General features: G+C 41.9%; 1 protein-coding gene across 4 annotated transcripts in view; it reads right to left on the bottom strand.

The window, feature by feature from the left end:
• Nucleotides 1-15,963, bottom strand: part of TET2 (tet methylcytosine dioxygenase 2) — a 206,544-nt gene that overhangs the window by 53,383 nt on the left and 137,198 nt on the right. For all 4 annotated transcript variants that reach the window (XM_029596968.1, XM_029596953.1, XM_029596956.1 and 1 more), the window contains 4 exons: nucleotides 10,647-14,028; nucleotides 9,706-9,796; nucleotides 7,692-7,785; nucleotides 4,415-4,623 (listed from right to left, as the gene is read on the bottom strand). In XM_029596968.1, coding sequence (XP_029452828.1) covers nucleotides 4,415-4,623; nucleotides 7,692-7,785; nucleotides 9,706-9,796; nucleotides 10,647-13,983 — 3,731 coding nt within the window. In that variant the 5' untranslated portion in view covers nucleotides 13,984-14,028. The remainder of the gene's footprint in view (nucleotides 1-4,414; nucleotides 4,624-7,691; nucleotides 7,786-9,705; nucleotides 9,797-10,646; nucleotides 14,029-15,963) is intronic.

Raw genomic sequence — 15,963 nt, forward strand, 5'->3', positions numbered from 1 at the left:
CCCATAAAACAACCGTTCCGTTTCAATCAGTAACCACCACTTAAACCATAGGGGCTATCTAATTCCTATCCAAAGGTATACCATGGACAGAAGAAGAAGAAGTATGTTTATTTTTTAGTAACCCCTTCTATTAATCCTGTGGGAAGATCCTTCACCCATACCTGCTCAGGCTGCCAATGGTGGGGTCACTGCCCAGTTCTAAGAACAAGAAAAGTCTTCATATAGTGATTCAGTCACCAACACTTAAAAATCAACCAAAAAATGCTAATACTGCAGATTCTTTCTTCGTTCATCCTGTCTTATACAACAGGAGTTGAGAAAGATGCTTGGTCACTCAGCTCATGCTATGGCTTCACAAAAAAGATCAATTGGTCAATAACACATACTGTAGTTTTACCAGATAGAGGACTCAGGGTTTGTTTGACATGTGTGTAGTTCCTTCTTCTGATAGTGGGCCTGGAAAGCAGGAGTCACATGGAGTCCAAGGGTTAACTCCTCTCTGTCTCACAGAGAAGGGGTGCCAGGTTCTTTCTGATGGGAGTTGAGTGGAGTGGGGGGAAATACTCTTCAAGACTCAGAGTATTGGGGGGGGGGGTGACTTTTCTCTCTCTTTTTCCTGGGGAGCTCTATTCCTCAATGTGAGTAGGAAGGATGTGAGACCAGCAAAACACTCTGGATGCTCAAGTTGGATGTTCAAACAAAACTTTACTGCAGACATTCTTCAAAACACAAGTTGTGCACTATACACACCAATTCTTGGCACTATATTTTGTTATCACATTTCTACAACTTTCCTTCTCTTTGCAAGTGTCCCTCAGCAGATGGGCCAGGAAGGATCTCTTCATACAGGGCTTGAAAAAGCAAAACTTCTCAGATGTTCAGGAGTATCCAATGTTGGGCAGAAAATATCCTTCCAAAAATACTAGCAGGCAAACATGGCTTCAACACTGCACAATTTTCAATTTGTATCACTTCTCCCGAGGGTGAAGACTCCGGATGGAGGTCTCCAGATGTAACAAAAAGATCTTACTCACAGTTCTCTTTCTCCAAATTATACTTGGTATCTTTCAGATGAAAGGTCCAGGCAGCAGGGAACAATCAACTTTTCTAATTTTCCTCACTGTAGGGCAGGAAGGGTGGCAGAAATATCTTCCCCTCAAAACACAAGGCAAGCTTCATAAAAAGGCAAAATCTGGAATTCTCCTGCCACAAGTCATTCATTACTGATCCAGCCATGGGCTGTGAAACATAGATCAGTGGACTCTCCTCTACTCCTGGCCTTTCCAAGAGAGGGTTCCCTCCTGAAGACCCTTAACCCAGGTCAAGTATCAGGGATCTCATAGAAAAAAGAATTTCAAAAGTAAGTCCAAAATCTCAAACAAATCCTGGGATACCTTTCCTGGACAACTTATGTACCAGCAAGGAAAATTGTCCCTTTCCTATTCAGTGCAAAATCCAAGCCCTGAGGCCTAGTACATGAAGAATGGGGAAAAAAACCCTCTATTTATTTATTTAAATGTGCTTATATACTGCTTATTTTGCAAATACATTGCTAAGTAATGTACAATATACATACATAATACTCAAACATCAAATAATACCTGACTTGATAACAAATCATAAAACACATTCATAAATTAACAAAGTAATATAACATAGTTAAAATTAGGAAACACATAGATCAATTTATAATGAGCATGGGAAGACCTCTGAAAATAATGAGTCAAATTTTTTCCTAAATAGTTTAAGGTCAGTGATGTCACGAAGCTCAATTAGTAGTTCATTCCAGAAGATAGGGCCCATTATAGAGAAAACTCTGCTACAGGTAACTTGCAATTGTGCAGTCTTAACAGTAGGGACTGTTAGAAAGCCTTATCGGTAGATCTTAATACAAATCGGCCATCCTCCTCAAGTACTTTTTAAAGTAGACATAATAAAAGCCTCAACAACTGTCCTGAAGTCCATAGAAGTTAGTAAATACTTTAAAGGATGCAACAATCTGAATTTAAAGTGTGCAGACTTTACGATAGCAGTTAGGAAAACAGCTCCTTCTTCTCTAACTGCTAACTAAAAAATGTCACCTCTATCTATAATGCAACCTCTCTTATACAGGCAGGGGGCCAGCCATTCCAGTAGCCTCAGTGGAGGTGCTGTTCTGAAAATCATATGCCCCTCCCTCCTCTGCCTAACCTAACTCCTTGTTAATAGGTAGCCAACTCCAGTCCTCAAGAGCCACAAACAGGTCTGGTTTTAAGATAGATTTGTACACAATGGAGGCAGTGCATGCAAATTTATTTCATGGATATCCTAAAAACCAGGCCTATTTGTGGTTCACAGGGATCAGAGTTGGCCACCACTGTCCTGGTCCAAGGGTTTTAGAAACTAGGACCACACAGTGGTGATCCCAAAGGGTTGCAATACTTGTCTCAAAAAACACTGAGGCTTAATGGAATACGAGCTCAATTCATCAAAAATGGGGACTCAGAAAAATTCTCAGAAAAATTTTCATTGATTTCAGCAAATAAAAATGATCCCATGCTAATTTAAAAAGTTTGGCTCAGAAGCACTGTATATCTTGGAAAAAGATACAAATTCCCTTTATGCAGTTTTTAGTATGATTCCTGCTCTAAATATCACAATATTTTAGCCTCTTTCCCATTTGTGTGCTCTTTATTTTTATCCATCTAGGCTACTTCAGCCTTAACCATAACTGCTCTACTGGGATACTCTTATCTTTCCTGTTTTGGAAGTATCCTTGGAAGATACCTGCCTCCAAACCATGTGCTTCTGATCAAATATCGTCTTTCTCCCATGGTCTAGTAAAGCTACTTCATCTCCTTTTTAAATGTTAGTGCCAGCAGTTTGGTTCCATTCTGGTTAAGTGGAGCACATCCTGTCACAATGGTATTCCCCTTCCCCAGAATGTTTCCCAGTTCCTAACATATCTAAAGCCCTCTTCCCTGCACCGTCTCATCCACACATTGAGACTCTGGAGCTCTGCCTCTGTGGTCCTGCACACGGAATGGGAAGCATTTCTAAGAATGTCACTTTGGAAAGTCTGGATTTTGGTTACCTACTTAAAAACCTAAATTTAACCTCCAGAACCTCATTCCTGCACCTTCATAAGTCGTCGGCACCCATATGTACCATGACAGCTGGCTCCTCCCCAGCACTCTCTAAAATCTTATCTAGGTGGTATGTGAGGTCCACTATCTTCACACCAGTCAGGCAAGTTACCAATCATTCCCACATGCCCACAAGCCACCCAGCTATCTATATTCCTAATGATTAAATAACCAATTACGATGGCAGTCCTAACCCTTCCATCCTGGGCACATGACCCTGGAGACACATCTGGAGAGAGTATACGGCATCACCTGGCGGGCAGGTCCTAGCTACAGGATTACTTCCTGCTACACCAAGGCGATGGTTTCCTTCCAGGTGATCTTGCTGGAAAGCAAGCACAGGGGCTGCTGACCCTGAAAGTCTCCTCTATATCCCTCTCTGTCTGCCTCAGCTCCTCCAGGTCTGCCACTCTAGCCTTCAGAAACTAGATTTGTTCTGTGAGAGCCAGGAGCTCTTTGCACCGGGTGCACGCATACAACCTCTCATCAACTGGCAGATAATCATACATGTGGCACAAGGTGCAGAAGACTGGATAGTCCCCCAGATCACTGCTGGACTTCTGTCTGTATCTTAATTTTACAATCCGATCGATATCGCAAAGCATATATTTACAAAGTTTCAAGTTTTCCTTTAGGTGTGTTTTATAGGGAGCTAAGGGGAAGGAAGCAGATTATATTGAGGCAACTATAAACCCAGAATTATCACAAAATTAGCAGTAGATGAAGAAAATCTACTACAGGGATTACTGGGCTTGTGAGTGCTGGGGCTGGGAATTGTGAGTGAACCTACAAACTTTGCTGATCTAAGGCAAGTTCATATTAACTAACAAACTGAGCAGCCTTTGTCAATACTCTATAGAGCAAGTTGTGCACATTTTAATTTGAATGCATGCCTGTCATTTCACATGTTTGTAGCAATAAAAATGTAAAACGACGATATAAGGAAAATGGAATGCAATAAGATTTGGTCCCTTACTAGGGGGCTCCCGATTGGACTGCCAACACCAATACTACCTAAATGGAACCCTTTCACTGAAATCAGCAGATCATCCCCTGCATTCAGAAAAAAAAAAAATTAGGTGAGCTGAATGACAGCACTCCAGTACGGAGCCCATTCTCAGCTAAATAAAAACAAACTGGAAATTGAACAAAATAATGTTAATCCGAGACACCTACCTTTACCCTCAGCTAGAAAACAGGGAAAAAAATCACAGGTTAAAGATCACTTTTTTGCAACAGCAGTTAGATAACCAAGAGCAAAGCAGATGAAAGGAATCGGCAGCACTTACTCTTCATTAAGTGCACAGCGACGATTTGTGAGCACTCCGTACTTCTGCAGCGTATCCGTGAGCTCAGAGTACAGCTGGTCTGCGAGGGACCTGGGAATCCCTTCCCACGCCAGGATGAGGATCACCACTACTGCGGTTTCACAGGTGTGGCCGGCTCGCTCCCGCACCAGACAGAGTAGCTTTTCATCTTCATTAGCTCTACGAATTACCTGTATGCAGATACCAAAAAAAAAAAAAAGTAATCAACAAACAAAAATCTAATCCACCGATTTCCCGAGTAGGACCAGTGCCTGTTCGTGTCTTCCAGGCAGAACAGCCAGCTGAACCGGATTGTGGCTGAGTGTGTTCAGAACATCAGGCATGGGAGGAACAGTATCCCATAAAGCAGGCACTCAAATGGACCTAGAGGAAAGATTAGAAGCATGGTTGGAAGTTGGGCCAGTCAGATCGGTGCACAGTACCAGCATTTGGTTTCACCCCCACTTTGGTCATAATGAAGAGAAACGGAAGCAGGGGCAGCTGGCAAATTCAATCCCACTGGTCACCGATGAGAAGTCCTGGAGCTGATACTTGACTCTACCTCCTTCTCCCCCCTCTGTGGACCATTTCTGCAGGCAGTGAGACCGTGTGCTGACATGGTGAGGACAAGGCAAGCGCGCTCACGCCTGGACCCATGGTGATTCTTTCTCCTGGCTGCATACGCTTCTTTGCCAAAAAAAAAAAAAGTGGAGAAACCACCATAAAGACCGAGTACACGGCACTCTCTCTATGCTGCCAGCCTGGAGAATTCACTTCCATAGCCAGATAGAGGTGAAAGAAATTTGGAGGGTGGACATGGCGGTGAAATGAAGAGGAATATGGGAGAAATTGGAGCAAAAGGTTAAAAAGATGGCGGAAGGGTAAGAGGCAGCGAAAAAAAGGGTGAGACCATGGAAAAGGTGGAAAGAAGCGAACAGATGATGGAAGAGAGAGAGAGGCATAGAAGAGAGATGGAAAGAAGTGAGAGTGGGCCTGCCTGGAGCCTCGAGGAGTAAGTGCTATGCACTGCCATGTGGAAGGTCCCCCAAGTCCCTGAGTGGGGTCTTCCACTCCCAGGGTTGACTGCAACTAGGGTGCTGAAGAGGCAGCTTTCACAGCCCTCAGGTGGGGGGCACGGGAGGTGTGGTCCTTGCTCTAGGCCAGCAATTCTCAACCGGTGAGTTGTGACACACCAGTGTGTTGCACACTTCCTGGGCCCATTGACCCGGTTACTCCTTCCTCCCTCTCCTCCACCCCAGCAAAAGGCATTCTTACACTGCTGCCATTGCCGCCCAGGCTATTCATACATTCTGGAATGGCAGCAGCATTAGTAGAAGCTGCAGCATGGCCTTTTCTTCTTCCTGCCTCTGGCCCGGAAGAGAACATGACATACAGTGGGGTGTGCAGGAAGAAGAAAGGGCCATTCTGCATTCAAAGTTAGCAACAGCAGCATTGGGCAGGAGCAGCAGCTGGCGATCACAATAGGAGCAGTGGGGGCTTGGCACAAAATGATCAGCTGGCGATTTACAAGAGGAGTCTGCTGAGCTGCATTAGCCCCCACAACTGATGGGGCTTTTCTTTCTTGGGCCGCAAGTGCTGGAGGAGGAGATTGCTGCAGCTGCTATTTGTGCTCGGGGAGGGGGGGCTACTGAGTGAGAGAGAGTGAGTCAGAGTGTGTGTAAGTGAGAAAAAGAGAGCATGTATGTGATTGATTGCATGTGTGTGAGATAAAACATGTATGTGATTGAGTGCATGTGTGTAAGAGAGAGAGTACTGGTCAGGTAGATGACTGATATGACAGAGAACAAGGTGACAGAGTGAGTGGTCATGGAGGTCACTGGTGTGTGTGTGTGAGAGAGAGACTAGTCAGGAAATGACTGGTGTGTGAGAAAGAGAAATTGGTCAGAGAGGTGTGTGTGTGTGAGAGAGAAGGAGAGATATTGGTCAGGAAGGTGACTGTTGTATGTGTGTGTGTGAGAGAGAATTTGGTCAGGAAGGTAACTATTGTGTGTGAGAGAGAGATTGGTCAGGAAGGTGACTGTTGTGTGTGTGTAAGAGACAGATTGGTCAGGGAGGTAATGTGTGTGTGTGTGTGTGTGTGTGTGTGAGAGAGAGAGACTGGTTAGAGAGGTGATGTGTGAGAGAGAGATGGGTCAGGGAGGTGACTGCTGCGTGAGAGACAGAAACTGGTCATGAGGTCTAACTGATATGTGTGTGTGTGTTTGTGTGTAAGAGAGAGACTGGTTGTGGACTCTAAGGAAGAAGACCATGAGGACAGAGCTTCAGCAGCCACTGCTGTTTCTGTGTGTGCTATTGGCCTGCAGGGGAAAGGAGTAGGAGAGTTGCTAGAGATGATAAGTAAAAGTGACTTTTTAAGTTTATTTTTCTTGATTGACTGCCATTTTAATTATTGGGTATTATATTATGTTTCTGCTGTTTTAAAATATTTTATTGATGTTTGGAGAATTTGTAATAATTTTTATGAGTTTTTAACTATTTTATGTTATTCTATTCATCAGTTGTTTTGAAACATTTATTCTGTTTATTAATATAGTTTTACAATTATTTTATATGTCTTGAGGAATATAATTAGAAATGTGCACTGTTAACCCGCATTTGGACGCGCTAGCTTTACCCCTTATTCAGTAAGGGGTAATAGCGCGTCGAAAACGCGCATCCAACCCCCACCCCCCTACCCCCGAAACTAATAGTGCCCGCAACATGCAAATGTATGTTGATGGTCCTATTAGTTATTCCCGTGTGATTCAGTAAGTAAAATGTGCAGCCAAGCCGCACATTTTACTTTCAGAAATTAGCGCTTACCCAAAGGTAGGCGTTAATTTCTGCTGGGAAAGTGCACAGAAAAGCAGTAAAAACTGCTTTTCTGTACACCCTCCGACTTAATATCATGGCGATATTAAGTCAGAGGTCCCAAAAGTTAAAAATAATTAAAAAAGAGTGGCCTATGCGAGCGCTCGCTCTCCCACGACTTTTACTGTATCGGCCTAATAGAAACTAACTGAAGGACAGTTTCTCCCAGGAACCAGAGTAAAGCATTCGAGATAGGAGCTGGGAGTGAATTACATGGTATCCAACTTGGTTTTGTATCTATAGCAATCATGATTCTATAGCTGATTTAAAGCTAAAACTGACCAAATGTAAATGAGCTTGGCGTGTACATAATTTTCCTTTCCATAAATCAATTAAAGCAAAAAGTGGCATTGAATCAATCTGACGGTAATATGGAGTCCATACTTACCCACTTAGCAATAGGACATCCCTGAGAACTTTTGCCTTCTTTCCCGGTGTAGACAACTTTCTCAATCCTTACAGCACTATTCTTTTCACCAAACCTTAAAGCAAAGCAGTGGTCAAATGTGGTTAGGAAAAAAATGGTGCCATTTTAACAAAATGTCTCTTTAATCAGGAAATCAAAGCTTCTAGGGAGCAATTTTCAAACTGTTCATATTGGTACAAAGTCCCTGAGTATTTTTAACATCAATTTTCGAAGCAAAAAGCATGGGTGCACTTTTGCTTAGAAACCTGCCATGGGCACAAATTACTCTCCTTGGGACCCTTGTACCTGCTTTTTTTTGTTTGGGCACTGATGTCATTAAGAATAACAAGCAAAGATTTGGTAATGCAGTCTATACATTTATCTTCCTCTCCCGACCAAAATATGGCCCTGGAAATGCTTCCTTTTAATGCGGCTAGACATATGAGTACAGTGCAACCCCATGCATACTCTGCGCTTGTCATCCAGTGGACACCCGCACTCCAAACCCACTCATTATCCATCAAAATCTCCCTATTGTTCTAGGGGACCCTTGACACTCACCACCCACAGACCCCCATTGCTTAAAATGTTGCATAGGTGGTGCAGTGGGGGCCCAGAGACCCTCTACACTCTGGGCCCAGGTGGCAGCCATTTTCCAAAATGGCACTGTCTGGCCTTTGCCCTATCATGTGTTAGGAGCAAAGGATGAGTGGCTCCATTTTGGAAAATGGCTGCCGCCTGGGGCCTCACTGCACCACCAATGCAGTGGGTTTGGAGGGGTTGGGCTCGGGGATATCTTAGACCACCAAGGACATATTTTATGAGTAAGGAGGAAGTCTGAGGGGTAGGGTTGAGGCAGTCTACTGGTCTACCAGAGCAATTTTTTTTTTTTAACAAAAGTGGGACTTGGCTAGGGTAGGGAAAGGGGTCCTGGCCTTCTGGTCTTCAGATGCTGAGTTGTAATGGTGAAGGGTTTCCAGCATACTGAAAAAGGGATTTTAAAAAAATGTTCACAACAATAGGCCACCTGCAAGGGCAGCGGGTAGGACAGGGGTTTTCTGCAAACTCCCAGGAAGTTTTACGACTTTGGTGGGGGTGGGGGTCATTCTCAGGGCCGAGCGGCCCCTTTAAGGAATGGCTGCAGGTGCATTGCGACAAAAGTTAATGTCCCAATGCCCCCGCAGAAAATTAGCTACAACTCTTGAATTCTAGCTAATTTCAATTCAAATAATGCGGCTTGTGAATGTTATGGCTCGCTGCATTATGTGATTAGCATAATTTAGGGTAGTAATGGACTCATTAGCATGCATTTCATTTGTCTTCAAACATTTGAGCCTGTCTTGTCCTACAGGTATGATAGAGCTCTTGTGTGAACACTATAGGATGCATATATCCATCACACACACACATACACATATACAGACATATATCTACCATATCTATGTCTGCTAGTACTTAATATTTCTATCACACTACTTTATATGTAATTGAATTTAATTCATAGACTGCCTTTCCAAAACCATTGGGACAAGCGAAGCAGAGTGCAACTGTAATATATAGCAATGCAATTCCATGAAATGCAGTACAGATTGCTAGTTGATGAAAAGATAGATGGAAATGCACGCTTATTTGAAATTTTACTGTTTTTGTTGGGCATTTTTTCATATTTTCATCTTTATCTGTTGGCACACTTTTGTCATCTGAGAAAGCCAGCCTTTGCAGCGATTGCCAAAACCCTTGCTGGGGGGGGTGGGGTGGGCTGGCAGTGGTCGATCTGGTCCGAGATTGCTGGCTTCTCTCCGAACGTTTGCAGCTTTCATCAGGACTATTAGCTCTGCCAAATATTATGATTCTTTGGATGCACAACATAGTGCATCATGCTGTCGGTGAGAAACTGATTTGCAATTTTTTATGTCTTCATCTGGGAAGGCTGAGAAACCCTGATATACCGAAAGGATAAATGTTAAACTGCTCTGTGCAATTTTCTGTTAATTACCTTTCCTCCATGATTCCTCTAATAGCTGCCACATTAGGTCCAGCTCCTAAATGGGTATAATAAGGACCTTCATCTTTTTCAATGATTTGCTCTGTTAAAATAATGAAAGTTAATTACATTAACACTTCATTTTTTTAATTTTAATTTACATGCTTCTGCTTTTTACCCAGCAGTCTAGTTACTTTGCCTAGAGGAATGTTTCATAGTACATGCTTGGCATGAATCAGCTACAAAATGGCTGTAAAAGTGCAAGTTCAACTTTTTTTATTAAACTATATCAAAGCAATACAGGAGATTGAATTCAGACCTCTTGCTCATGCCATACAAAAGATTTTATTCACCGAGAATATACATATGAGCCCAGGAAATGAGCCCGATTGATTCCCAAATCTCCTTTAAAGGGAGAATACATTCTGAGCTCAATGAAATTCACCTTGGAATGAATGCACTTTAATGCCAACTGCTAGAAAAAACAATTAGAAATAAATTATATTAAAATAGCTTCAACCAGCATTTCATTTGCCTTCAATTTAGATCATTTTTGCTTCAACAAAAATGTGGGAAAAGTGACTTAATACGTGATAAAAAAAAAAAACCTGAAGCTTATCATTTTGCTTTCAACAATATAAGATTGCTATGCAAAATTTGATGAATTTCAGAACTTTGATGGACTCCTAATAGCAGTTCTGTTTTGCCGTCTGCTGCTTCTTAATTGTAATGACAGGCCAGATGGACCAAAATATACTGCAATACTCAAACAAAACTGGGTTTAACATAAAATAATCAGGTTTGGCATTTGCATGCTATAAATATGCTCATAGCAATAATTTCCCATTCAACAGTAAAACTAGTAACTAACATTCTTTATAAAACACCAAAGCTCAAGGCTTTGTAGCCCATTTTTAATGCTATTTTTTACTGTATAGATTTCTGTCACTTACCCACACAGCTGCATGGTGGGAACTCATACTGGGTCTTAACAGGTGTATCCAATAGGTTCTTTATGGGGGTATCCAATAATTTTGATGGTGACTCTAAAAAATGATTGAGAATGGATCCTGCTGTTCTTTTTGTGGGCGTTTTTTCAGTGGAAGGGATTGCTAGCTGCTCTAACGCTGATGGGTGGCTGTCAGGTTCTGCCGCATTAGCATGTGTGGTTAAAACAGTGACAGAGCCAGAGGTTTCAACTTTCACGTGCCTCGGTGATTTGATATTAAGAGTCTGGCGATCAAATGGTGATCTGACCTGAATCTGTTTCAGTTGCTGCTCCATGGTTTGAATGATGCTCTTTTGTTGCACATTCTCACAACCAAAATGTTGGATCTCTTGTTTGATTGTTTTTCTGACAGGTTTGTTTTCCATCTGTTCAGTTGGTGGGGGCATGCAGATATTTGACCGTGAGCTGCTTTCAACTTTTATAGGCTTGTGCAAACTGTTACAGCTCTCAGATTTTTGCTGTTCTAGCTTATGCAACAAATGCCATCTAAGTGCTGTGCGCTTCTGAATAATATCCCCTGTGTTTTGGAGCTGGGACAGAAGGTGACTTCCCCTCCGATCTTGTGCAAGTGGAGATACAGGTTGGCTATGTGTTAAGTACCTTTCTTGGCTCTGCACAGCCTGCTCGCTGGCAGTAGCTTGGTTCAGTTGGCTATATCCCTGAATGTGTTGGAATGGCTGCTGTAAGGCAGTAGCCAAGCTAATTTCCTGCTTTGGATAACATTGGTGGGAATCTTGCTTTGGGTTCACACTATTTGAATAGCACTGCACATCATGCAAGTCCTTTGATTTGCTTAAAGAAAAACGTTTATGGTTCGTGTCCTTTTCCTTTTCCTCAGAAGCAAAGAGCATTTGTTTTGCACAGGAATGCTCCATATTCTTTGCATTTCTTTCCTGGGTGTGATTAGAATGAGAATTTTTACTACTTAGTCTTTGTATTTGCTCTAGTCCCACCTGTGGAGTATGTGGTCGAAACTGATTGGCTTTTGTATACTGGGTTTCTGTTTGTATACATTCTGGTTTAATCAGGCTAAATGGTTGTCCATTTGTTTGTTGGTCATTGTTGATATGGGAATGGGTAAAGGTCTGTGCCAAATGTTCCATGTTATTAACTTCAAAGGCCTGCTGCTGTTGGTTTGAGGACAGTTGTGCATTCTGGGATACTTGTGTTTGCTGTGGCTGTTGGTTCAGTGACTGGTATAAACCATCTGGCTGAGAGAATCGCCCAGCCTCTGTAGTTTTGGGATTTAAGTACTGTTGTTTTAGCAGAGAGCTGAAAGCCTGCTCTGTTTGTTGCTCTAGTCTGGGACGAGAAAGAAAATGCTGTGTATTGTTATTCTGTTGCTGCTCATAGGACACTAATGGAGATTCTGACTTTGTGTGGTACCCTTGAGGAGATGGTTTTTGGAATGCCAACTGCAGGTCAGCTGTTGAATCCTGCTGTTGTGCCATTTCGGTTTTATAGAACTGCAGACCTGGTTCTTGTTCTATTACTTTCTCAGCTGGAACACTCTTGAATATATCGGGATTTTCAGAAGGATGTTTTAAAAGTTCCTGTTCATTTTGATGAGACGAGAACTGTAGAAGAGATCTCAGCAATGCCTCATTAGATTTTCGGGCCGAGAGCGTATGATAAAAAGGAGAGAAACCCAAATCCATCTTACTTGTGTTCAGGGAAGGGTGGGTTTTCAGACTGAGATCTTTTGCCTTCTGGGGGAAAGGCATCTCCTTTGCCTTCTCGGGGAGATGCACAGGTTCTTTTGACTCCAGAAAATTCTGATAGTGCTGAAGCAGCTCTGTAGTGCTTCCATGCATTGGCAGATCTTGAATGTGATCATCTGATGATGGTTTCATTCCTTTGGAGCAGGTCTGTGCTAATGATGTTGGAGATGCCAAGAGAGAATTGCCATTGCCCATCTGTTGAGACACTTGCTGCACTTGTGGGACACTCTGCGGAGAATTCTGCTGAGATAGGGTCGGGCTTCTTGAATGCAGCCCATCTCCATTCTCTACTTCATTCTCTCTTGCCCTTAAAAGATTCTGATTACTTTGGTTTTGAGAGGAATGTTGTCCTTCTCTGATATCAGTATCCAGAGTGCTATTCATTTCTAAGGATGCACAAGAAAGTTTGTTGAATGCTAGGCGGTATTTGAAGAAAGTGCTGTTCATGTTTGCTTTTTCTGAAAGATCTTCAGTAATACTGATCTGAGGTTGCAAATCACTGCTAGGGCTTCCAGCAAGATTGCCAATGGGAACCTGCTCTATAGTCTCTTGCCTGCTACTGTTTTCTGCTAGTAATATCTGCGAATCATAGTCTGGCTTTTGTGGCTGCACCTGGTGCTCACGTAGTTGAAGTGAATAGCTGCTTGATGTTGGAGGCTCTTTGCTGATGTTCCCCTTCCTCTGGACTATGGTGCTCACCACAACTGGCACTTGAGGTGGCTCTGAATTAGACACCTGTGGCGAAATGATCTGCCCTGAGGTATGGGATTTCTCTGCCGTCTCGGGAGACAACCCATTTGCAGCAACAATATGAGTGTTAATGGCATGCATGGGAGATGTGTTTTTCTGCATTGCAATGGAAACTTGATACGGATAATAATAAGACAGTGTCTTTTCCAGGAGTTCACTAGGTGACGGTGTATTATTCTCCATGGAAGATGTAGAAACAGTAGCACCATTAGGTATTGGCACTGTCTTGTTTTTAAGTGGTAGGACAGTATCCTTGTTCTGGTAGTTAATGTTTTTTTTCTCCAGTTCATTCTGAGTCCGAAAAAAGAGAGATTCTGAACCATTGTAGTTAGATGCTGAAGACTTTGTGAAATCAAAAAATGCATTTTCCTGTTCTGTAATTCTCACAAATTTCTTCTCATTGCATGAATTAAAGATGTTTAGTTGATTATTCTTTTTCCCTACAGCATCTATTTCTCCATTGATCTCTTCACCTGTTCTGATCTTCTTGCCTTGCTGAAACCCAAGTAGGGATGATTCATTAAAAATGCGTTTTATTCCACCATTTTGAACATACTTAGAATGCTCTTTCTTTCCATGTGTAAGGTTAGAGTTATTGTAGTTTTTCTGATGATTTCCTTTCATATGAATGATTCCATGGCTGCTTTTCCATTTGTCACCATTGACTTGAAGATGAGCATTTGCTGTTACTGGGCTTCCATTCTGTTGCGCTACTGACAATGTGTTTGATTGGCAAACAGGAGAAGGATGTGGTGTTAGGAATGGACTCAATTTATTGCCATCAACATGGTTGGTTCTATCCTGTTCCATCTGGTTTTCTCCGGGGCCATCCACAAGGCTGCCCTTTATGTGTATCTGAAAGATGAAAAGATTTGAATTTTATTTTATTTTTTCTTTACAATAAATATCTGCTAACAGATAGTTTTATAGATGAAATAACCAGGTTTTTACAGTAATCAGACATCAGGGCAATCACTAGGACTTCCATATAGACAAGTTCTAAGACTGTGAGATTTGCTTTCTATTTTTTTCTAAGAAAAATTTACAGAGATACACTGTTTATAAAGAAGGGTAAATCTTGTCTCACAGAAACATTGAAATGGATGCGTTAGTGGAATCCAGCAGAACATTAAAATAGTATCACAAAATCAAAATATTTAGGGGTTTATCTACTAATGGATATTGATAAATCATATATCAAACTGGGTACAGTGTATGTTTTAGGGATTGCTCATGTACTAAGGGTGTTAGTACCCTTAACACTTTCTTATTAATGTAATGTGCATGCAAATGAGGTAAAACAATTAAAATGATCTCATTTGGTATAATTGCTGGATGTAATACTGGCCTAACAGTAAAACATTAACTACCCCTCCTAAGATGCAGTTAACTTTCTACCATTAAGTGGGCTGCACTAATGTGCAACAACAGGATCTAAGGAAGGAGGACTCCCTCAGACCCCACTAGGAACCAAGTAAAGGGTCTCTGGATCCAAGCCTCCGCCCAGTCACCGCTCCCCAGAATGGATAACACATTGAAATCGCCGGTTCAGTGTGCTGCAGCAGTCAAAAAGGCAAACAGAATGTTAGGAATTATTAGAAAGGGAATGGTGAATAAAACGGAAAATGTCATAATGCCTCTGTATTGCTCCATGGTGAGACCACACCTTGAATACTGTGTGCAGTTCTGGTTGCCGCATCACAAAAAAGATATAATTGCGATGGAGAAGTTACAGAGAAGGGTAACCAAAATGATAAAAAGGATGGAACTGCTCCCCTATGAGGAAAGACTAAAGAGGTTAGGGCTGTTCAGCTTGGAGAAGAGACGGCTGAGGGGGGATATGACAGAGGTCTAAAATGGGTAAATGTGAATTAGTGATTTACTCTTTTGGATAATAGAGGGTTTAGGGGGCACTCCATGAAGTTAGCATGGGGCACATTTAAAACTAATCAGAGGAAATTCTTTTTCACTTAACACACATTTAAACTCTGGAATTTGTTGCCAGGGGATGTGGTTAGTGCAGTTAGTGTAGCTGGGTTTAAAAAAGGTTTGGATAGGTTCTTAGAGAAGTCCATCACCTGCTATTAATCAAGTTGACTTAGAAAATAGCCACTGCTATTACTAGAATCAGTAGCATAGGATATACTTAGTTTTTAGGTAATTGCCAGGTACTTGTAGGCTGGATTGACCACTGATGGAAACAGGATGATGGGCTTGATGGACCCTTGGTCTGATCCAGTATGGCAATTTCTTAAGTTCTTAGAGAGATAAGATGGAAGACCCATTGAGATAATATGAAAGACAAGACCAAGACTTTAAATTGAATCCTGTAAGAAAATGGTAACCAATGCAACTGTCTTAAGACAGGTGAAATATGATCAAACTTAGAGAGACCAAAAATCAACCGAGCTGCGGTATTCTGCAACAACTGGAGATTAGAAACCCCAAATAACAGAGAGTTACAATTGTCCAACTTTGAAATCACAAATGTGTGTACCAGAGATTTAAGATCTTTAGCCTCTAATAAAGGATGAAACTTCCTAATATACTTCAAACAGAAGAAAGATTTTAGTATGGTCACTGAAATGAAATTTTCCATAGAACGGGCAGAATCTAACTGAAAACCTAATGAGATCACCATAGGTTTTATAGGGATCGGTATACCTAACATCATGGGAGCCACAGCTAGGCAGTAGATCTAATAGTAAACCAAACTGCCTCTGATTTAGATGGAGGTTATGGTTAGATAGCCAATCTGCAACCCTGTCCAAATAATTATTAAAGAAAAAT

This window comes from Rhinatrema bivittatum, chromosome 1 (assembly GCF_901001135.1).
Source record: "Rhinatrema bivittatum chromosome 1, aRhiBiv1.1, whole genome shotgun sequence".
In the NCBI taxonomy this organism is placed as follows: Eukaryota; Metazoa; Chordata; class Amphibia; order Gymnophiona; family Rhinatrematidae; genus Rhinatrema; species Rhinatrema bivittatum.